The sequence below is a fragment of the Zootoca vivipara genome, chromosome 5, assembly GCF_965207765.1.
Source record: "Zootoca vivipara chromosome 5, rZooViv2.hap1.1, whole genome shotgun sequence".
NCBI lineage: Eukaryota > Metazoa > Chordata > Lepidosauria > Squamata > Lacertidae > Zootoca > Zootoca vivipara.
Window position 1 is genome coordinate 78,171,532 of NC_142588.1, and position 24,142 is coordinate 78,195,673.

The window sequence follows — 24,142 nt, forward strand, 5'->3', positions numbered from 1 at the left end:
ATTTGCTAAACACCACCACACAATTTTATAAGTTTAGCTTCAATACCAGTTATTTGTAGTATTACTCTGCTATGATTTTTTGGGGGGGGGAATCATTCTTGCTTTAAAATCACACAAGTTCCTAAATCTGTATATCACAAATTGAATTTACTTTGTATACAATGCAGCTTTTAACAACAACCTAATTTCTTAAAACTGGTGAAAGATAAAACTGAAGTATGTCGGGGTGTACTCAGATCAATTTCAAAAATATTGCATGGTATATTCAATTATGGTATAATTTAAAAGTAGAGGATTTTTGGTTTTGCATGTGGTGAGTTTTTAAATTTTGTATGATGTAACATCTATTACTGAAACCAAACAAAACTTAAGAAAAACAACAAAAACTTGAGTTTTCCTGACAATTATTTGCAAGTAGCTTGTATGCCTGATTTTAAAAAATTACACAAGCAGTAAAATATTGTTCATATCTACTATTATACTTTCATTTATTTTTGAACGTATAGTACAGAAAGCTCATACCTATGACAAACTTAGGTGGTCTCTAAGGTGCTACTGGAAGGATTTTTTAATTTTGTTTTGAGTACAGAGACTGTAATTGATAGCTCTTACAAGTCTATCAACAGATCTCTTAATTATTTATGTGGGATAGTGGTTGCTTTCATTATTTCCTTCTCAAAATTACTATAAAGGCATATTGGAGCTTGTGCAGTTTAAGCATAATCAAGTCATACTAACATGCTTTATTTTAATGAAAGTATTGGGCACTTTCTTAAGTCTCCCAGTGAAAGCAAATATATTTTTAATGGTGCAATTCTGAGGAAACTGGGTATAGGTTTGCAGCCTAAAATATTGCACTATGGAGTGTCTACACATTTTATAATATATTGTAACTGGTGTTAGTATTTTTATTGTATCTGTAAGTTTCTTTGAATCACTTGAGTAAAGTGACTAATAAAATAGCAAAAATAATGATTTTGAAACAACCTGTTTGATTTGTATTTCATAGAACATAATATCCAGAATGTTAAAAAGCAGTATTCAGTAATATTTCAGTAAAACCTATTTGGTGTGTATTGGTTACCCAGAGAAATGTTTTGCTGTTGAATCTGAGGGTGGTGTCATGGTTCCCCCCTCCCTTTCTCTCTATATTTTAAAAATAGTGAAAGTGATTATTAAGGATTGATTTCTTTGCTGTGTGTGTGTATACATACACCAAATCAAAATAAAATATAGAAGTTAAAGAATAAAATTCATGCAAAAATACAGTCATGTATGGTTTATTAAATTATTCTTTAATCATTGTTTCCTTTTTTAATAAAATGTAACTTTATTTAAAAAAAATTAGAAGTAGTATCCATATTAGTAAAATCCATTGTGTAAATGGTAGCTCTTGATTTTAATGATTATATCGATGTTTGAGGTGATTATAACAGTGTTATGCATGCAATAATATATTTTTATAATACAAAAATGCAATAGCTTTGCCAGCTGAAATAAACAAGTCCCTGTCAGAAGAGTACTGAAAAAAGGCTATTTTACAATGTCAGGTAAAATTCCCCAGTGTGGAGAATTTTTATCAGGGTTTTCTGTTTGCAATTCTAATATAAAATATCTAAAATGCATACTGATTTCTTTATATAATAATTAAAATACTGATTTTCAGCTAAGTTGGGCCCACATTTATGTATTGCATAAATAATATCAGTGTATTTATTAGTTTAGAAAATAGTACTCATATTATATATATATATATATATATATATATATATATATATATATATATATATGCGCACACGTGTGTGTGTGTGTATTTCTATTTGTGTATGACTTGAGCTGCACTGAGAGTAGCTGGAAATGAATTGCATACGCAAGTGTACTGTATTTTATTTTAAAACCTGGATCTTTTCGTTGCCTATTCTTTGTATTCAAGTGCCCAGAATTTTATAAAAGTGCTGGATTCAGTGACTTTCAATTTCTATGAGTTGGATATAAAATTTGTTGGTTGGTAGTAGCTAATATTCATGGTTTCAGTACAGAACAGGTTGTAGAGCTCAGGTACTTTAGTCATTTCCCAGGTGGACTCTTGATTCTGATGAGTTATTAGATGATTTTCCCTGAAGCTTAGTGCCTCAGTGCAACCCCACAATAATAAACGTAAGTGTGCTGTTGGGCTATATTTAGAATACTTTCTGTTTTTAAAAGTGGATATTCTATCATTTTTATTCATGCTATGTTCAGATGGTCTTTAAAAAAATTAAGCTCCAAGTTTAAAACTATGTTACAATTAATTTTTAAAACCAAAAGACTTTATCCACCCATCCTTGGCATGTGAATGAAGCTGATGGAGAAATGATGTCCACTGCTATTTTGCTGTTCTCTGAGGATTCTGAACTACAGTTCCTAGATGGGTTGACTGATTTTCAATACTAAAAGGTTATAGAACAGAATCTTCTCTCCTGGAATTTTACTAGCCTTTGGACAGACTAAAATATGCAACTTGGTTCAACTTGCACTTCACTTCCTTTTTCTTTTTTGTCCCACTTTCATTGCATATGTCCAGTTTCATTGCTGAAATTACTTACCCAATTATTTTAACCAACCATTGTAATACAGTAGTTACTAATTCTAATCTAGCATCAGACTGAACTAGAGTAATATCAAATTGCAAACTGTTACTGTTGTATAGAGTGGCTGTTATGTGTGGCCTGACCAGTCATGATACAGGTTTAGCATGGCCTTAGGAGGCATTAAACAGTTTGCCCACTTTATCTTTGTTAGCCGGATATTATCAGGCTCCTATCTTCAAACAAAACAACTGGAAGGAAAATATATTTATTCAGGTTAATAGTAATATAGGCTCAACAGCCAGCACAAGAGCCAAAAGTCAATCTTTTGTGGTACATAAGAAAGGTGAAAAGTTCATAACTGAACAGAAACTATAAAGATGTCCCAACAGTTGACACATCTCTCCTGCCAAGCTGTTAAAGACAAGACATCAGGAGATTGGCTGTGAGACACTCGCTCTCAGAACCTGTTGTGCATAATGTGCATGCTTCAACTAGGCAGGTGCATCTGATCCCACCCAGAAAGGGATGGTGACAAGACCACCCTGCCCTCCTTTCTCCAGATCCAGCGCTCCTCCTGTTTAGCCCACACCCTCTGGCTGGTTGAAGTCTTTCCCCTTGACATGAGGTTCTGCACTCCATAGTAGGAGAGGGGGTTGACAGATATGCTTTCTTCTCTCTGACATCTAGAAAGAGAAGGAAAGGACCTCTTTCCCTTAATCCTTGTGGGCCCCTTTCCAGTTCCCATTTGCTGCGGCTTCCTCCTCTTGAGTCCGGGGCTGCCTATTCATGCCAGGTCCTGGTTGGAGCCAAGGGGCCCATGACAGATAACTGGCTCAGGTTCTAAAGTAGTTAGGGTTATTTTATGTATATAATCAATCAATATGCAATCTTTCCTTAAACCTTATTATAATATCAAAAATTTACTTGGTGTGAGTCTTCATGTTTGGTGCCTATCACTGAAAAGTACATACAGTGGTACCTCGGTTTATGAACACAATTGGTTCCGGAAGTCTGTTCATAAACTGAAGTGAACTTTCCCTTTGAAAGTAATGGAAAGTGGATTAATCCGTTCCAGACGGGTCCGCGGAGTACTCAACCTGAAGAGTACTTAACCCGAAGCTTGGGTGTAATTGGTTCCGGAAGTCTGTTCATAAACTGAAGCATTCATAAACTGAAGCGAACTTTTCCATTGAAAGTAATGGAAAGTGAATTAATCCGTTCCAGATGGGTCCGTGGCATTCGTAAACCGAGGTGTTCATAAACCGAGGTTCCACTGTACCTTGTTGACATTGCCCTCCATAACCTAAATGCAATTGCAGTATTTCAAATTATTACTGCCTTTTTTAAAGGCAGATTATAAACGATTGCATAATATCTTACGAATATTATATGTACTTGAGAATAACATTTTCTTAACACATAGCCAAGAATATAGGTATGCCATATATTGTACTACTACTACTACTACTACTACTACTACTACTACTTTGGAATATTTCTCACCATGTTTGTACTAATTTGACCTGCAGTAGTCCATTGTGAGCCTGTCTTTGAGAGATGTGTACGGGTACAGGTCTTAACATTACCACCCCAGTGTGGGGTACTTGTTACACAAATTGGCTGTATTTGCATACAAAGCTGAAACATGGTTTAGTGCTGTGTAGACAAGCCTAAGCAAAGAGTCCCAGTTATTTTCCTCTCCAAACTTATCACATGGACTGGAGAAACAGCTAAGTTTCATTTTTTGAGAATCTTGCCTTATAATTTATGTTTGAAGTAGGGATTCTGCCCTAAAATAAGTCCTGGTTTTTCTTTAAAGTGAAACTAAATTCTGTCCTCAGCCATAGGAGTACACGTTGAAAGCCAAATGTTTTGGTCCACTTGGTTAAAGTTTAGCTGTGCAGTCTACTTCACTCTAGTGTTTTGTGCAAATGAGGGCTAAATGGAAAGGCCTGGTAAGTTGTCCACCCTTGTAGAAGAAATTCAGTTTATGTGAAATCTAAAACAGTTGTATGGGTTGCATGCTCATAATTTATTATACCTCTGTTATGATACTGTAATTGTAGGTATATATTGCTTGCTGCCTGAGATGCCTGTGGGTGGGATAAAAATAAATAGGGATCTCTGCCTGCAGAAAAAAAATCACATGCTTCAGTGAAAATGCCATTAACTCAGAGTTTTGTGAATTTTCCCTATTTAAGATCTCAAATGACTAACATATTAATTGTATGCATTCCTTATTGGTGTCACACTTAGGAGCAACTACATTTGTGGTTTTCAATAGAGGTCTTACAAAATTGTTACCAAATCATTTTTTTAGGGGGAAGTTGAACAAATAGCGATGATGAAACCAAAAGGGCAGAATGTACATGATGAAGGTATGCTTGAATATTTAGAAGACATAATAGGATCAGAACGATTAAAAGAGCCTATTCAAATATTATGTCGAAAAGTTGAAATATTAAATGAACAGAGGGGTGAGAAGGTAAGACTTTGGATTACTAATTGTTGTTTTTACAGTATAGAATAAAATAATTATTGTGTGGAGTACTGCTCTTCAGGATTCCAGCCATTCCATTTTATTCCCCTCTTCAGTTCTTACTCACCAGCAGTCAGTATTCTGTGGCCACTGAATATGCTCAGTCCTCATTTGGCTGAATTTTTTGTGGGAAGAGGGAGAGACACAATTCAAGCTACATTAAAATTCTGAATTGCCCATTGATTCCTATAGCCTAGTCAATCTTCCATCCTTGGGGTCATTTAAAAATACAGCTTTTCCTACAGTGGAGGAAAGCGTCCTTGTATGAGCCTTCTTGCATGAGAGAGAACCAATTCTAGTCCTTACTGTGTCCTAGAGTCTGTTGGCAGAGCACTGTCAGTGTTTTCTTGGGACTTACCTATCCCCTGTTTTCTCCCCCTCCCCTAAATGACTTCTCAATGTGAACCCAAGAAGTGGCCAATTGAGACAATGACATGGTTCTTTCTATGTATTTTTTTATATATATATCTAGGTGTGTCTTGCCAGATACTCCACTCTTCCTTACCTCTATTTTTCCATTTGTGCTTTTTAAAGTTAGATTTCTAGGGCCACTGAGCATGTTCAATTGTCATGGGGCTTTTGGGAGAGTTGAGTTTTTATTCTAAAGATATTGTGTACTTTTGCAAACCTTGTTAAGGTTGCCCTCAAATCTCCCAACACCCACCCTCTTGTATGTGGTTGGTACTGCTTCCACAACATAAGCAATAATGCTTTCTCTGAGGATTTGAATTAATATATATAGAATAGTATATATACTATTCTATATAAATTAATTCAAATCCTCAGAGAAAGCATTATCTTTTTGATACGCCTTTGCAAGTTTCAGGATTACATTTTGCATATACTGTGGGAGGGAGGGAACTGATATTTCCTGGACCAGAGTGAGCTGGGTGATTGCAGTAGAAAAGCACACAATTCCTGTCATGCTACTGGTTTGTGCTCTTAGTGTGTTACGTGTTGTAAAGCTCTCGTCTTTCCTGTTTCATATAAAGTGTTTTTATGGTGTGCATATCCGAGCATTAAACCAACCATTATTTATGAAATATTCTGTCTAGTTGAACAGAGTTAAAATGGTGGAAAAAGAGAAAGATGCCTTGGAAGGAGAGCGGAACAAAGCACTTGAATTTCTTTCTTTGGAAAACAAAATGTTCAAAGAAAAGAATAAGATTTGTCAGTACTACATGTAAGTAGAATCATTTGATAATGGGGTGGGAAGGTGCAATTTACAACCAGTAAAGAAAAAGCATGATTTAATGTGCGTTCTTTACACTCTCAAATTAGATCAGAGGGAAGTTGAAGATTTGGGCTAGTTGTGCTGCTGTTTCCCTACAGCAGGGGTAGTCAACCTTTTTATACCTACTGCCCACTAATGCATCTTTCTTGATGGTAACATTTCCTTACCGCCCACTGGTGCTCAATGGAAGGAGGATTCAGCTTGTGCCGTAGGGCCCCCTACCGCCCACCTAGAATCCTGAAACGTCCGCTAGTGGGCGGTAGGGACCAGATTGACAACCCCTGCTCTACAGCATAGTAAATACAATGTGTTGGCTCTAAACGTAGTTGCACTTAGTTCCCACTGAAATAAGTGGAACATAACTGTACCTAACTTAGTCTTGATTTAACACATTGCTTTTAGATTCAAGTGGTATGCTGCCACTTCTCTTAAATACATTTTACTTGATGGGAATAGTATGGCACAGACATCTCAAAGTGATTTATTTACTGGGGACATGGAAGGTTTAAAATGTATGTTGCCAGGTCATCTCTTCAGCGAATTAATTTAGAAAGATTAGTGGTAGTTGCTACTTTGGAGAACTGAGGTGAGGCTTTAATTATTTAATTAAAATGTATATTTGAATACCTCGAGCAGTGAGAACCTGTGCATGACATGAAGTGTTGTGGCACTGCTAATGCCAGAGCAGCTGAAGCACAAACAAGTTGGGAGTTGGGTGGAATACTGACATTGCTCCATCTTCCTCTTAAATACCTATTCTACCACCTTGGTATGCTTTTTGGCTAGCACTTGGATGTGATGGGTCTTCATTCAAGGCTCTATCTAGGTCTCAGTTCTATCATTTAGTCTGGAATTTTTTTGTATAAAACTCTGGCACTACATGGGAGCTTTCCCCAATTTGAGTAGCCACTGTATTTTGGGCTGCTTGTAGTGCAAAATACTCTTTAAAATACACCTTGACTTACTTCAGTTGCTCTAAACTTTGGGGAAATAAATCCTCCTCCTCAATATTGCTAATTTTTTGGTTGATAAATGCAAATGGGTGTTACAGTGCTTGCATAGCAAACTTTCTGCTGTCATGAGTCTTGTGAATGTCCTGGAGTGGTTGGTCAGTTCCAGAGGAGGAGAGGAAGGAGATTGGAGAATTAGAGCTAGAGGACCCTGGGGAGGGTCCTAGCAGAATGATGGGGGTGGAATGTCTGATCCTGGGGAGGTATTCTGCAGCTTGTGTGGTGGAGATCTGGATCAAGGGGAATGACCAAGCGAGTTGTGGAGGAGTGGCCCACCCCAATTACATCAACACCCTCTGCTCTGTCAGCACAAACAAACTGCAGAGCCAACCCACTCAGGTGCAGAGGGAGTGGCACTTGTTGGATCAGTGTCTTAGCTCATGCTTCGCCATGTATTTAACTTCTCATGTACTAGCTGATTTCTGCACCCTGTAACTTGCCTTATTTTTGATTTGATCTAAAAATTAAAGCCTTTGGCAGAAGTGGAGTTGTGAGTTAAAGTTCTTCATCCAACATGGAGGGCCAAGACAAAATCTGCCTTGGAAGGGTGGGGGCACAAGGATTTTCAATGGCTGAAGAGAGCAAAGAAGTTGCTGTGTGTGCTGGCACAATGTTAGATCTCTTCCAACTATTTTAGTATCTTTTTATTATGATGGGAACAATTGTCTGCATTATCAGACGTGTGAAACCTATCTTTTTCTTTTTTAAAAGTTATGATTTGCAGAAGCGGATAACTGGACTGGAGACCCAGAAAGAAGAAATACATGAAGATACTAAAGAAGTTAATGAGAAAAGCAGTAAACTGGCAGATGAAATGAAAGATAAGAATAAAGCTCTGAAAGAAATTGAAAAGTAAACATCAATAATTCTATTACTTTGCAGGCGTCAACAATATTTGAAACACTCATTTGAAACACTCAATATTTGAAACACTCATTTTGCTGTTAAAGCAGTGGTGCATTTTGTGCAATGAGGATGACACTTTGCTTCCCTTGTTGTTGGCATCCACCTGTCTCGGGATGGACAGTGGAGTGTACCTCTAGGAGTGAAGTCAGACCATTGAGGTGACCTCCCCAAGGCACAAGCCTGGGAAGTGTGTGTGGAGGTCCTGGGCTGCCCAGACGACAGGACCCCCCTCTTGGCAATACGTTGGCACCAGCTACAAGGCACCATCCAACTGTCTTAGGGAGTCCACTCTGGATTTGTGTATGGCAAGGGTGTCAAACACAAGGCCCGGGGGCCTAATCCGGCCCGCCAGACCTTGTCATGTGGCCCGCGTAGCCGACGACGACGACAATAACCACTGAGAGTAGTTCTGGAGCCTGCGATTGGCCGAGGTTCAAATCGGGGGCGGGGCTGCAGGTGGAGGCTGGGGCGCTGGAGCCTCGCTGACGGCCTTGGCCAGGGAATTTCAATTTCGAATGAGGCTGAGGGAGGTGGTGGCACAGCGGCCAGACGGGGAAGTGAGATGCAGGAGGAGGAGGAGGAAGCCTGCCGAGGAGGTAGGAAAGCCCTACAGGCGCCGCCGGCAAAGTTGGTGCCGGGACGGAGCAGCGCTGGATTTTTTTTTTGGCGGGCTTTGCTGTTGTCTCCGAGAGCGAGTGAGGCGGCACTGGGGAGCCGCCGCCCGCCGCTTCCCTTCCTCTCCTCAGCTGCATCTGGGAGGTGGGCGAGCGAGCGGGCGAAAGGGACGCGGAGTGAGCCTGAGGGGGAAGTAGGCGAAGTGCAACAGTCGCTCTCTTGATGGAGCCGGGTTTCTCTTCCCTCTTGCCCCGTTTCCTCCTCATAGACACTAGGGAGGGTGCCTGGCTTTTGCTCTGCCCCCCACCCCCGAGCCGCCCTTTGGCTTCTCAGTTCCGGCGGAGCTGCTCCCTGGGGGGCGGCCGGGAGGGAGGCGGCGGCGGCACGGGTTCCTGCTCTTCCCGCTCTGCCGCCGCCTCCTCTCAGCCCCTCGTGATGTAGGGCTCCAGATAGAGTCTCCTCGCGGTTTGAGTAGGTGGGAGGGGAAATTTTTTTGGGGGGGAGGTTTTCAAGCCTCCTCTGCCTGCAGTCCCGGTAGGGAGAGGCGGCGGCGAAGACGACAACAGCGCGGGTGGGGGGAAGAGCAGCTCTGAGGCGAAGATGCATGTCCGCTGGGGCTGCCACCGCCTTCCTCCTCGGGAAATCCGCTGCCCTCCCTCAGCGCGAGGGGAAGGGACTCTGGCGCTGAGGAGGGAGGATGCAAAAGCAAAGCAGGGAGTTGGCGCTGCACCGCATGTTCCTGCCCCTCTCCAAAGCATGGGGTGGGTTGCAGCGTGTGGCATCCTGCCTAGCGGGGTTTGGGTGTGCGCAGGGCGGGAGAGGGAAGCCCTCTTTCCACCTGCAGGTTTTTAATCCCAGCAGTGGCTTTCTCCTTCCTGCCGAAGGTTTAGTTGAGCCCCCCCCCCCCGAAGCCGCCAATCCCCTTTTGTTCAAATTTCCCTCGTTTACATCCCCTCCCACACACACGCCACGATGCAGGAATGTGATCCGCGTGGGGGCGGGAATGAGCTTACATTATTACAAAAAACAGTAATAATTAAAGGCAGTGACAATAATTTATGATAATAAAGAGTGGACACATAGTCCTACAGACACAACCGGCCCTTTGAGGGTGACCAAACTGCTGATGCGGCCCCCGATGAATTTGAGTTTGACACCCCTGGTGTATGGTTTACTCCTTAGCCTTTTCTTCCCCCAAAGTATATCCCACAAGGCAGCAGAGGTTTATGATTAGTTTTCTCTCTCCTTGATGAGTTACCTTCCCAGGTTGACAAGCCCCATCTGCCCTTCATTTCCCACTACACCAATCTGCCAGAGTCTGTGTTTGAATGCAGGGGATGTCACTAACTCACTAAGGATTTGAGATCCATCAGCTACCCTCACCTGGTTTAGCCAGCCAGTCAAACTGTTACCTGGGGTGTCATACTGTCATATTCTGACAGATTCTAAGAGACAAATGTGAATGCTGAGTGCAAGGTAGGTACCTAAGGTGGACAAACTACTCCAGAAGGAGCACAATGTGTCCACCAGAAATACTACCGCTCCCATACACCCAATATATACTTTGTAAAATGTTTTTTTAAAAACTAGCTTAGTTTGATCATACCATCTTTAGCTGATTGAAAAGGTAATTGGTATGTTTCCCCTTTTTCTAGAAAACTCAATAAAATCACAGCATTCATAGAAGAAAATAAAAATACATTTAAGCAGCTCGATTTGGAGGATGTTCAAGTAAGGGAAAAACTAAAACATGCAAAAAGCAAGTCAAAAAAACTAGAGAAGCAGCTTCAGAAGGATAAAGAAAAGGTACGTCTGTAAACTTCATTCTGGCGTGTTTAGGCAAAATACTATTGAAAATTGACTTGAAAAAAGTCAGTGTGCCTCATTATGCTATCTATTTGAAAGCGTTTTCTCAATGTGCTATTAAAAGTTTAAGAATAAAATCTGGAGCCCAAGCCTAAAATATTTTATATTCTGAAGTAAGACTTTTATATTTCAGTGGGATGCTTCCTAGTAGAAGAGGCCCGGTGCAGCAGCAGCAGCAGCAACAGCAGCCTTTCTGCAGTGGAATTGCTGCTGCTTACTGGGAGGGGTGCAGCGGGGAGATTGGGGGTGGACAAAGCACACTGGTGGGAGTGCTGGATTGACTCCACCAGTTCATTCACACAACTCCAACAGCAACTGCACTGCCAAGTGGGGTAGCACAGTGCCAAGTGAGGTAGTGCAGCAGCCGCTTTCCTTCACCAGCCCTCCTCCAGCCAGCCCCAGAGCTTAAACTCTATATTTTGGTTTGGATTGGAGAGAGAACTGGGCGAGGGGGAGCTTGAGAGTAGTGGAAAATAGGCATTAAGAGGGTGTTCCCCACTTTACACAATTTCACTTATGGGCACAGGGCCCTGGAATGTAACCCTTGTGTAAGTGGAGGGATTCCTGTATAATGTCTTGTGCAATAAAATAATTTTTAACTTTATTTATTGAAAAGTTTGTATCTGCCTTGCTTGTATATAACACCCAAAACAAATTAAACATGAAACCCTTTTAACAACCATTATGTTAGAACAAAAAGTTGAAAAGCAGGTGCAAATTACCAATCCAAAAATGACAAACTTTGTCATCTAGCTAACTATAATGTCTCTGACTAACCAATAAGGTCTTAAGGCAAAACAAAGCAACACAACACACTATTTGGGGGGGGGGGGGAGAGAACAGCCAAATGGATGGCAGGGTGATACTGGCCAGTTATTCCAGAATGATTGTGCCTCCCCAAGGCAGTTTTTTTTCATATGGGGTCAATGTGCCCACCACATTTTTAAATCACAGCAGCTTACGATAATTGCTGCCTCTGTAGCCAGTACTTTTCTATTTAGGCATAATTTAGCAATAGACTAGGGCTACTGCTTAAGTGCAGGTGCTTTGCAAAAGGTTATACAATTCTGGCAGCTCTTGTTGATATCTGACTAATGTGTTCTGCCAGCACAAGGATTTTTGCCTGTGTAATGGAACTTTCCTTCCTTGCCCCCTTAAATCTGTTCTAGGGGTTCCACCAAGCCTCCAGAGCAGATTTGGGGGATAGTGAAGGGTGTGTGCAGGAAGGGAGGTGAAGATCCTTCACACAAGCAGAAAGTATTGTGCAGATGGAATGTGTTAGTTGGATAGCTCCCAAAGTAGCTGAAATTGGTCTCTAGTGAACCAGTTATTGGTAGGTGATCTTTTCCTGATTAAGAAAGGAAATGAATTCGTCATGAGCAAATGTGCCAAGGGAAAAATTGCAAAAGAGGCTTTAGTGTGTATCTTATTGCCTGAATCTTCCTGCAAAATAATAGGATACTTTTCATGTTACACCTTCACGTTGATGTTATTGTCAATCTAAATTTATAAATGTAAGAAATATATTTAATTGGTGCCAATACAGGTGCTATATACCTATTCTGCATTTGTAAAAACACTATTGTTTAGTGTGGCAGCACCTACTCTTTGAAACTCCCTGCCTATAGATATCAAGTGGGCACCTTCACTGTATTTTTGATGCCTGATAAAAACATAATTGTTTAGACAAGCCTACCCAGATACTTGGCTGAGAGGGCGGGTGGTGCTGTGGTCTAAACCACAGAGCTTAGGGCTTGCTGATCAGAAGGTCGGCGGTTCGAATCCCCGCGACGGGGTGAGCTCCCATTGCTCGGTCCCTGCTCCTGCCAACCTAGCAGTTCGAAAGCACCTCAAAGTGCAAATAGATAAATATGTACCGCTCTGGTGGGAAGGTAAACAGCGTTTCCGTGCGCTGCTCTGGTTCACCAGAAGCAGCTTAGTCATGCTGGCCCCATGACCTGGAAGCTGTATGCCGGCTCCCTCGGCCAGTAAAGCGAGATGAGCACCGCAACCCCAGAGTCGTCCGCGACTGGACCCTAACGGTCAGGGCTCCCTTTACCTTTACCCAGGTACTTAGAAATGCTGATGTGAATTTTAATCTGTTACACTATTTTAACTCCTGTAACTCTTATCTGTTTTAATATGTTGTGATTTTTCCCTGATTTTATAGTTTTATCTTTTTGTACACAGCTTTGAGTTTTTTATGATCAGGCAGTCTATAAATTTTATGAAATAAATAGAAATAATTCTTCTAAGCAACCTGTGCTATGAACAATTTTTATGATCAGGCAGTCTATAAATTTTATGAAATAAATAGAAATAATTCTTCTAAGCAACCTGTGCTATGAACAATTGTGCTAGATCTGCCACTGAAACACAGTTTGTTTGGTATCTGAAGTGAAACTAGTTTCCCTGTTGGAGAGACTGTTCCCCAAGTTGAAAAAAATAACATTACCTTTTTCATAGGTTGAAGACTTGAGAAGTGTTCCTGCCCGTAGTGAATCTGCTATTAGTGAAGCAACAGCTAAGAGAGAGGTTCTAGAAAAAGAAAAGAAAAGGGTAGAGGAAAAACTAAAAGAAGTTATGGACAGTCTTAAGCAGGAAACTCAAGGATTGCAGAACGAAAAAGAGGTTTGTACACTTGGTGCATTCAGCTATCTCCCCTGGAGTCTAGAAGCAAATCAGCTCTCTTTATCTCTTCTCGGTCAGAACAGAAGTTAAAGTATATTGCAGAATAAACTAAGCAGCCAGCCGAGTAGCAGTTACTTCTCTGCAAGCAGCTGACACCTGCTTATACTCGTGGCACCGCCATTGCACTGTACTAAACATCCTGGAAATACATATGAGCATTATTACTCTCTTATGGCATTTTCCCTTTTTAAGGCCAGTGTTTCTTACTAAGGACATTAATTGGCTGCACTATGCTAAGTGGATTTAACACTGCTTTTATCTCTTAACTAATATGGAGCTACGAACCATGCATGCATGCATATGAGGTTGATTTTGCTTTCCTGTATTAACACCAGAATACAGAGGAAAATGGCAGTTGACATAATCTGGCTGGCTGGCTGGTTGGTTTTTCAGATAACCAGATCTGCTTGTGTGTATTTGTGCATAATGCTATTTTTATTCTCCAGTAAGGGAAATGTAGTGCTTGTTAGCAAAAGGAAGAACAGTGTTTATTATGGGTGGACAAAGCAAGCTGCATGACCATTTATTTGTATGGCTGGATTAAATCCCTTGCTACGTATCTTATAAACTGAAACTGAGTTAATCTGTGTCATTTATGCAGTGTATTTCATACAGCATTTTTGACAAAGTGGTTTACAATTTAAAGTAATGCCTTCCAATCTAGACCAGGTGCAAAAGGGATGAAACAATGAGTTGTTAGTTAAAAAGAAAGCAAATTCAGATATAGACTTTCAGACTGTTAGCCAAAATGCTCATTGTAGGAGATGGTTTTGGGATGAGCGGAGCCAAACAATCCCAGCCGAACCAATGGAGAGGGCTTCTTACGTAAATATTTGAAAATATTGTGGTTAATTACAAATGCAGAACTAAAAACAGCATGTAAAGTTAAAAAACAGCATTGAATCCATCTGCAAAACCAATAGGAAAATACATTCTACACACACCAATGACTTCAAGATTCAGCAAGGTGGAATGACTGCTCATAGAGGTAGTTGTAGATGGGGAGGAGACAATTAGCATTTCACTAAAGCTGATTTTTGAGAGGGTCGCTGGCTTATCTCTACTTTTCAGGAGTGGCATTGCAGCTGAGGAAAACTATTCTGGGAGAATTGCCAGGATCGGTGCATTACCACTTTAATTGTGAGCAAAGGGCTTTTTTAAATATGACTTTTACAAATTTCATTTTCATAGGACAAAGAAAAAGAACTCATGGAATTTAGCAAAACTGTTAATGAAGCACGTTCAAATTTGGAGGTGGCACAGTCAGAACTTGATCTCTACCTTAGTCACCATAATACTGCAGTATCACAGTTTAAAACAGCAGAAGAAGCTCTTCAGACTGCTTCAGGAACACTTAAAGAAAGGTTAGCCACTATCAAAGATCTGGAGTCAAAACTGCCTCAAGCTGAGCATGATCTAAAGAAGGTTAGATGTTACTGAAGATTTGTTTATATTCCTGAAATGCTTAATTTCATATTGCAATTTAAGTGTTACTACTTTTCCCAGAAATGTTTGGTGTTAAGACTGTCAAAACTATTACTATCAATAGTATTAAAACCTGTAATAGAACCCTGCATAGTTCCTCTCCAGTTACTTTCTTAGATGGAGGCCCCCCCCCCTTGCTTCTGCTGTTGCTATTCTAGGAAGGAAACAAGCCAGAGGGTAGCTTTGCATTCCGTGCAAACCAGCACACATGGTTTGTTTGGGGGAAACCAACTACAAGTACTGTTTCACAAATAACATGAAGCCAGCTTCTGGCTTATTCCCACACCTCAATGCAGTAACAACACAAGTGAAGGAATTGAGGACTGTTGAGCAGGATGCATCAGTACACTGCTTGTTAACATTAAACTAGTTTTAGTTACAGGTAGGTAGCCGTGTTGGTCTGCCATAGTCGAAACAAAATAAAAAAATTCTTCCTAGTAGCACCTCAGAGACCAACTAAGTTTGTCATTGGTATGAGCTTTCGTGTGCATGCACACTTCAGATATCTAAAGAAGTGTGCATGCACACGAAAACTCATACCAATGACAAACTTAGTTGGTCTCTAAGTTTGATAGAGTGGAGTGGAGGACACTCATTGAATAGGATAACTTCTCTCACTAGGCTGGATAGGTAGTTCATAGGTTCCATCTTGAGGGCCTGCACCCAAGTTATAATTAAAGATCATTCACTCAACTGCTCCATTTAGTTCTGTCCCTTAAGATATGGCCCAAATTAAATGCCTTTTACATGGGCATTAATCCTAGAGTCCAAGTAGGGTTTAGATGGTTATCTCTCAGTGCAATTTCTACAGTGGGTGTTAATAGGTAGGGATGTCACCAGTTTCTTCAAATTAAACATTTTTGTAAATAATCGCTTTGAGGACCTGAAAAGTCCTATTCAGTTTCTTCATCTAAATATGAGATCCTTTCTATCAACTTCCCAAGGTGGTATGTGACGCTAACAGAAAGATATGGAGGTGGAAAAGAGTTGCTATTGAACTGTTAAAATATTCATACAGGCCAAAAACGTGGCAGCAGATACTGAGTGGGAATAAGTTTTATTTAATGATATAGTTCATGATCTAGCTGAATAAGGGAACTTATGGACCAGGGCATCTAGAAGTGATAATTATGCTGTCCCTTAAAACTTTTAACCATATTCAGAATTATTTGTGAGTCAATGAGCAGTAGATTCAGGGATTTACAATAATTGGCTAGTCCTCCTGGCCAACCCACCGCTCTCCAAGCAAGTTTTTGCCTGCCCTTTCCAGGGATATGTTGCTGCATGGGTGTTGTCACCTGAGCACATTCAAACAATGATATTCAGTTTCCACGATTTTTCTTGCTTCAGTTTGCCAGTTTATTCCTGTGAGGAAAATTCTATCCAAGCATTTTGGTCCCACAGCTGCCAAACAACTCAAAGTCTAGTAGTGGGCCAGGGGGATCATTACACAACTGCTAAGACTATCTCTGCCTTGCAGCTTCAAAGATGGGGAGAAGATTGGCTGCTCATCATGTTTGCCAGAGAGCAGTTTCTAACTGAGCTTGCCTTTTATGGCAGCTTGTCTGTGATTGAAAATTTGTGGTAGCATCTCCTAGACATTAAAAGTCCAAATGTGCCTGTTAGCCCAGAAAGTCTGGGAACCCCAGCTAGTTCCTCTATAGTGGAGTTTGTTACTAGAGGAATACAATTTCTTTAGAAAATCTCAATTCTGTATGAACTACTTGTGGAATTTTCAAAAACAAAATAATTTAATGCCTTTTTCTTTTAAGAAAGAGAATGATCTTAATAAACTTGTAAGAGATGAAGCAGACGTCAAGAATTATGTTCAAGATCTGCGTCAGAAAGTAGAAGAAGCAAGAAGCTCATTGGCAATAAATAAAAGTCGAGGAAAAGTTCTTGAAGTTTTACTTCAACAGATGAAGTCTGGGAAAATCCCTGGAATTTATGGAAGACTAGTAAGTTCTTATTTTTCTTGCCATTTCTGTATTGTGCTTTTTCCCATTGCCAGTGAAGGGTTGTCAGATTGAGTAATGTCTCCACTTTGTGGTTGAAGGTAGGAATAGAACTGGAGGGCAAGTAGGCAGCTCCCATACTGGTAATTTAGTTTGCATTCTGCCTTGTTTGAAGTAGTCACATCATTCTCAACCTCCCATTCTTCTCAGGCCAGCTTTAGTTGTGTGTTACATTGTCTTTCTCATGCACCTGTTGCAGCGTATGCCTTGTTTGCAGACATCCCCTCTTCCCTTTAGTACAGCTTAGCAATTTGTCTCCTTCAGGTGTTTTATTGTATGGTGTTCTTCTAATGGGATCAATTTCTGGATAGCAAAAGTTAGGGACATTTTCTTCCTTTAGGAAGACCTTTGTAAACACTCTCAAAAGACACATATGTAACTATATCTTCTATCCCTTTTTAGTTGCCCTTATCTACAATTTCATATCTGTTGCTGAAACATTTCCTTCATAGAGCTATGCTGAAATGCAGAGCTACACAGTGGTACCTTGGTTCTCAAACGTTGAAAACCCGGATGTAAGTGTTCCAGTTTTCAAACGTTTTTTGGAAGCCGAACATCTGATGTGGCTGTCGACTATTGTTTCCGGGGCGCCTGCAGCAATCAGAAGCTGCGCCTTGGTTTTCGAACATTTCAGAAGTCAAATGGACTTCCGGAATGGGTTAAGTTTGGCGCTTTTGTTTTTGCTATTTATTTTATGTTTTTGAGGCTTTTTTGGTTAATTTGTTTTTGTGACTGAACCCAGTTCAGCTACTGATTGATTGATTTATTGATTGATTGTGTGACTGCGGAAATGGATAAAAGCCCCCCATTCAAATAATGACTATCATCAGTGCAGGTAATAAAAAAAAAGTAATTTTAATTTTTATCATCTACAATACTGTCTTATTTTATCATACAGTAGATTGATTATTGCTTTTGTTTTATGGATCACTGGTCACGTTAGATAGTAAAATTCATGTTAAATTGCTTTTTTACAGTTTTTAAAAGTCTGGAACAGATGAATTCGTTTAGCATTGCTTTCTATGGGAAAGCGCGCCTTGGTTTTGGAATGTTTTGGTTTTGGAACGGACTTCTGGAATGGATTAAGTTTGAGAACCAAGGTACCACTGTACAGGGTTTTCTCAGCTCTCCAGAAACCACCTTTGAGTTATTTATGGCATTGCCCCTAAGAGTGTTTAAAATCCATTTCCAAGTAGCTATCACCTCTTCCTGCAGGGTATCTAAGCTGAATGCTTTCTCCAGTCTCCACTGTAAAACACTTGTGTGTTTTTCATAAGGATAGAGTAGTGTTGAGGAGAAAACCCAGCTTTCATGCCCAGTCCTATCAAGGTTCCATAGACAACAATAATTAGGTGTCTTAACCAGCTGCCCAGATCCTTGCCACCCTTTGGAGCAGGCCTAGCATTCTTTGGCTGCCTGAAAGGCCATGAAGGTTTACATAAATAGGACCAAGGTTTTCTGGCAGTTTGTCATTCCACTCAGCTTCTCTTAGATCAGGGGTCAGCAACCTTTTTCAGCCGTGGGCCGGTTCACCGTCCCTCAGACCATGCGGTGGGCCGGACTAAATTTTGAAGAAAAAAAATGAACGAATTCCTATGCCCCACAAATAACCCAGAGATGCATTTTAAATAAAAGCACACATTCTACTCATGTAAAAACACACTGATTCCTGGACTGTCCGTGGGCCGGATTGAGAAGGTGATTGGGCCGCATCTGGCCCACAGGCCTGAGGTTGCCTACCCCTGTCTTAGATCTATAGTTAGGGAAGTAGGTGTTTTTTCTCTTCAGTTACCTTATATATTAATAATGTATGGGCTGTTTGAGCTTGTTGAATACGCAAACTTAATTATGGGAGGTACCTGCTTCCCCCAAGATCTGTTTCTGCTTTGGGCCACAAGTTTTACCCAACCTGATCTTGCACTGGCAGTGTACAGCTAACCTTCAGATAGATACACAGTGGTACCGTACTTCTCTTCCTTTATCTGCGTAGGCTAACTTGGTTAGTGAGAATATTTGGCAGGGGAAGTTGCAAGACATTGAGGGAGCTTTTGAGAGGACTGCATGCACAATCATCTCTCCAAGGCAAAAGTTGATTTCCAAATTAAAGAAAAGGTTATATGATATATTGAAGGAAATAGCTCTTCTAAAAGGACTGGTGTGAATAAGCTTCTGAGGTAAATACCCACTAAATATAAATACAGTAATATTTCACTTTTTTTAAGGAGGGAGGGTTTGCCCAAGATCACAGCATTGGGCTCTCGTGTATTTTCAAATTTTATTTGTTTGTTATATATTTGCAAAGAGAGAAAATGAATATATAGTAAAATATATCAGCAAATAATTCAATACACTATTATGGGCATAAGCAAACTTGCCCCTCCAGATGTTTTTGGCCTACAGCTACCATGATCCCTAGCTAACAAGACCAGTGGTCAGGGATGATGGGAATTGTAGTCTGAAAACATCTGGAGGGCCAAGTTTGCCTATGCTTGTACTATTATTATAGATACAATTTAATATATCACCTATTTCCACAATACATAATGTAATAGGCTTGGAAATCTTGGAATAAGATAAAATCAATACAATGTACATTTCTAAACCAGCCTGTTATTAAATTACAGTTTTGAATTCTTAAACCTCCCCCAACAAAAATTATGGATTGTTGAACGTTATATTTTATCTATTATTTTCATTTTTATTTATTGAATTTATATACTACCCTATTTCCACAGGTCTCTCACTCTCACACACAGACACACACACATTTTCCATTAAAAAAAAATCAGTCTACCCTCCCTCATCCTAACTAGGTTTGTTAATTTCGCTGTGGATACCACATCCCAAACTTCAATTAGCCAAAAATCTATGGATGGATACGTGGTATTTTTCAAATTCTGGAGTATTATCATTCCGGGCTTTCTGTGTAGGGGCTTCTGCCTGCCTGCAGCTCTAGACTTATAGAACATAGATGTTTTCGGTGGAAAAGCTATACTTTGCTGATCTTCAGTATCCAGACCACTCAATTTTATTAAGAGTTTTGAATAGATTCAGCTCATAGTCCTTGTTCAGTCTCATGAGAAAAGAGTCTCTGATTGGTGATAGTCATTCTCATGATTATTCTCCCAGATAAAGCTCAGCCTCTCTGAGTCTTCAAGGAAACATGCAAAAACACTGGGCAGCAGCATTCTCCAGCATCTCTGGATGTAACCAAGCTACCTTTTATCTGCATTCACTTACATGTATCGTATTGGCCCGAATATAAGCCGCACCTGCAAATAAACTTCACCTCTAAAATTCGGGGGGGGGGAGAGACAATACCCGACTATGGGTACCATTCCCCCCACACTCCCAGGCTGTTTCCTGGGGGGCAGCCGCGCCGCTTTGCTGGCGGCCTTCCCCCCGACGGCTCGGGGGAGGCTTGGGAGCACTGTTGCCCCATGCTCTCGGGCTGCTCTCTGGGTGGGTGGGGGGAGCTGTGCCACTTTGCTGGTGGTGTAAGTTCGCAAATATAAGCTGCACATTTTCCTCCAAATTCCATCCGTGAAAAGTTAAAGTGTGGCTTATATTCGGGCCAATACAGTAATATTTCATTGTCTTATCTCCAGTCTGGAAGCTGATTGCCAAAGTGCCCTGTGAGCTATTATGTATTCTGCCCAAATGTAGCTACTTTAAGAAGTAAGAGATTAGCCAGAACAGTATGCAAATTTGAGCAATTGCCTTTTGAGATATTACCCTATCGCATTTGTTCTGAGCCATCATTTCTTAGTTAACATATTTTTCCCCATAGCTTTCAGGAGAGAATTCTGCTTAAATTCTACCCTAAATCATGGGAGCAGTGTGAAAGGACATTAAAACGACAACGTGAGAAGTTCTTTTATGTTAAGGGATGAGATCCATTAAAACCAATGGGACTTACATGCAATTATGCTTAGGACTGGATGTCTGGTACTCATATTACTAACCTAAGTGCTTTCTTTTTTGCTACTAGGGTGACTTGGGAGCCATAGATGAGAAGTATGATGTTGCAATTTCATCATCATGTGGAGCATTAGATCACATTGTAGTCGACACCATAGATACTGCTCAAGAATGTGTTAAATTCTTGAAGAAGGAAAACATTGGAGTGGCAACATTTATAGGGCTTGACAAGGTTTGTAATAACTTTTTTTAATAGATAACTTTTTAAATTGAATAAGTTGAAGTTGCATATAGATTTGTTTTTACATTACTACTATGTTTAGCTGGTTTTTACAGTGTCATTTTTTAGATTTTAAAATGGCTTATAATAGTAAAACTGTTTGATATATGATCGGTACAAATACCGTAAAGTATATTTGTATAAATAGTATCTTATTACAGTCTGTTAAAATAGTCTTACTAGTGACAGCTCATGTTTGTAATAAACATCACAAAGTCTCAGTTTTTAATATAAGTGTAAGTACATATTGAGAGGCATGTATCTGCATCACATAGATTTACGTAAGGGAAAAATGGTGCTTCAGGTTCAAAACACGTATTAGAGAGTAAACCCTATGAAGTTCAGGGAGCTTTATTTTGAAGAAGCCTGTATATGATTGCACTGTTGTAATAAAGTATTGGAAAACAATTAAAATGTGAACAAAGATCTATGAAAGTAAGCTAAAGAGGTAATATCAAGGACCTGTGCAGTTCTTGATGGTTAGTTTACTGGTTTTGTGGTTGTTTTAATCCTTCAGATGGCAGTATGGGAGAAAAGCATGGGAAAAATCCAGACTCCTGAAAACATTCCTCGTTTATTTGATATGGTAAAAGTTAAAGATGAGAAGGTTCGCAATGCTTTTTATTTTGCATTACGTGACACTTTGGTAGCCAGTAACCTGGACCAGGCTACCAGAGTTGCATTCCAGAAAGACAAGAGATGGAGAGTTGTAACTTTACAAGGACAAATTATAGAACAATCAGGTATTTAAAATTTTTAGTTGTGGTTAAAGTTTTATTTGAATGGGAAATAAAGAATTGCTAATTTGTTCTTGGTCCTTCCGTAGGTACAATGACTGGTGGTGGAGGAAAAGTAATGAAGGGTAGAATGGGATCCTCTGTTGTAGTTGAAACATCAGAAGATGAGGTTAGTATGCTTTCTCTAAAACTTTCTGCATTCCTAATGAGGAGTGGGGAGAATCTTTTACTGGTTACCTGCCAACTGAAATCAGTGGGACAGAAAATACCTATCTAGTGCCAGGGTGGCTGTGGTCAGGGGCACCATCTGTGGATATGATGGGGGACGAAGGAACTTTTCAATCTGGCAGATTGAACGTTGCTCATGGAATGCCCTATTTTGGCCCCTGCCACCTCTGGGACTGGTGTGCTTGCTTGGTAGCAGAGATGCACTTCTATACTAACACACCCAGCCAACCTTTAACAGGGGCTATGTTGGTTCTGAAAGCTCTTTGCTTTTCTTATATTAAGTCTAGACATAAACACTGAAATATATTTTGATGAATTGGGGGCTTTTTTGGTCTGGTATTGAGAACAGTTGGCTCTCCAGATGTTGAAACACAACCCTCTCATCCACGTCCATTCACTAGCTGAAGCTGTTGACAGCTAAAGACAATCAAAACCTTTATTGGCATCATTTACAAACATTTAAAATAAATAGTCCAGTGTGATCACGTCACCAACCCATCATTACAGTCACTTGCAAAAAGGGAGGGGAGGCCAGCAATCTATTTTACCTCTGTGGGTCTCCTACAGGGGCAGGATCCTGTAATGTACTTCGGCGGCAAAAGATCAAATTGAGGAACTCAGCTACAGTCCTGGTACGCTCCTGGTCTCTCCCCTGTAATAGGAAGCATGTCACCTCTATCTACGGTTTCCAGTTTGGAATACATAGTTGGTCCAAGTATTGCTGGCGGCTATCAGCATACATTTTGCATTCAAGGACCATGTGAGCCAGAGTTTCAATCGGGCGGGTGACAGCTAAAGTCCAATAACATCTGGAGGGGCATAGGTTCCCCATCCCTGGTTTATTTGCATGTTATATACATTACTTTTTTTTTACATTTTATAACTTGCCCCTAGGTAAATAAAATGGAATCGCAGCTGCAAAAGAATCTCCAGAAAGCAACACAGTATCAGGAACAAAAAGTGCAACTTGAAGAAGCAATATCAAAATTGCACCAGAGCATTAGAGAAATGAGGAACACGTTAGGAAAGTACAGTGCAAACATTCAGGTAATCATAAGTTAGGCTAAAGATACCTTACTGCTTTTTCTCTTAGCTCTGGATACACCAGTCGTGTCTTCTGATGGAGATTATCCTTTAAATATACTATCTTATATGAAGGATTTCAGGTATTTTAAAACTTGTTCAAAACACAGGCAATAGAAAAGTAGGCTGTTTAGCTTTGGCTGTTGATACTTGTTCCTGCATTGTATGGAAGAATGTTAAGAGCAGTTATTTTGAAAAGAGTGTTTGAGCCAGAGAGAATGTTAAAAAAAACCTGTACATTTTAGAAAAGACAGGCCAGACAAACTAGTTTAAGTAATAGGGAAGAGTAATGGTCTCCAAAAAGAAAAAAGCAGAACCCATTAAAAGCAAGTTGTACAGCCTCAGTCTGATGTTCTTAAAAACTTATAATGCACCTAATGTTTTCTGGTAAGCCTGTGGGCAGCAATTATCTTGGGGGTCTTCCATCTGTATTCTAAGCCAGCACAGGCTCTCATCTAAGAGTTATTTGTTAAAGTCTGTCTCCCAATTCCAAGGTTAGGATCTTTCTTGGAGTTTGTCCTTCATCCTAAAAAAAACCCCTGACATAATTATGTTAGTTGGTGTGGGCTGTTTTAGCTATTTTTATGTATGCAAATGTTTTATGCATGTTTTTATTGTGTTGTAAATCACTGCTAGATGTCTCAGGAATAGTGTCACAAATGAAATTAATAGTAATTAATAATTGTGTTCTTTAGAGTTTGACAGAGCAAGAGGCTCACTTAAAAATCCAGGTTAAAGAACTTGAACGAAATGTAATTGCTGCAGTTCCAGACAAAATCAAGCAGAAAGAAATGGAGAGAAAATGTCATTGTTTCAAAGAAGGTATGTCAACATTGCAGTGAAATATAATTGAGGGTGAATCATAATTGATGTGTTTTAGGGGTCATCCACTTTTTTGGCCCATGGGCACATTTGGGAGGAGGAACCTGTACACGCAGGTTTATATAGTCTCACTTTTTTTA

General features: G+C 40.2%; 1 protein-coding gene across 1 annotated transcript in view; it reads left to right on the forward strand.

Annotated features, from left to right (window-relative positions):
* Positions 1-2,843: 2,843 nt before the first annotated feature.
* The window catches only part of SMC4 (structural maintenance of chromosomes 4), a 31,286-nt gene continuing 9,987 nt past the window's right edge, over positions 2,844-24,142 (forward strand). The window contains exons 1-12 of the mRNA XM_088669152.1: positions 2,844-5,055; positions 6,165-6,292; positions 8,065-8,205; positions 10,530-10,680; positions 13,207-13,371; positions 14,623-14,856; positions 16,689-16,874; positions 20,923-21,084; positions 21,650-21,875; positions 21,959-22,038; positions 22,992-23,144; positions 23,876-24,002. Coding sequence (XP_088525278.1) covers positions 4,912-5,055; positions 6,165-6,292; positions 8,065-8,205; positions 10,530-10,680; positions 13,207-13,371; positions 14,623-14,856; positions 16,689-16,874; positions 20,923-21,084; positions 21,650-21,875; positions 21,959-22,038; positions 22,992-23,144; positions 23,876-24,002 — 1,897 coding nt within the window. The 5' untranslated portion in view covers positions 2,844-4,911. The remainder of the gene's footprint in view (positions 5,056-6,164; positions 6,293-8,064; positions 8,206-10,529; positions 10,681-13,206; positions 13,372-14,622; positions 14,857-16,688; positions 16,875-20,922; positions 21,085-21,649; positions 21,876-21,958; positions 22,039-22,991; positions 23,145-23,875; positions 24,003-24,142) is intronic.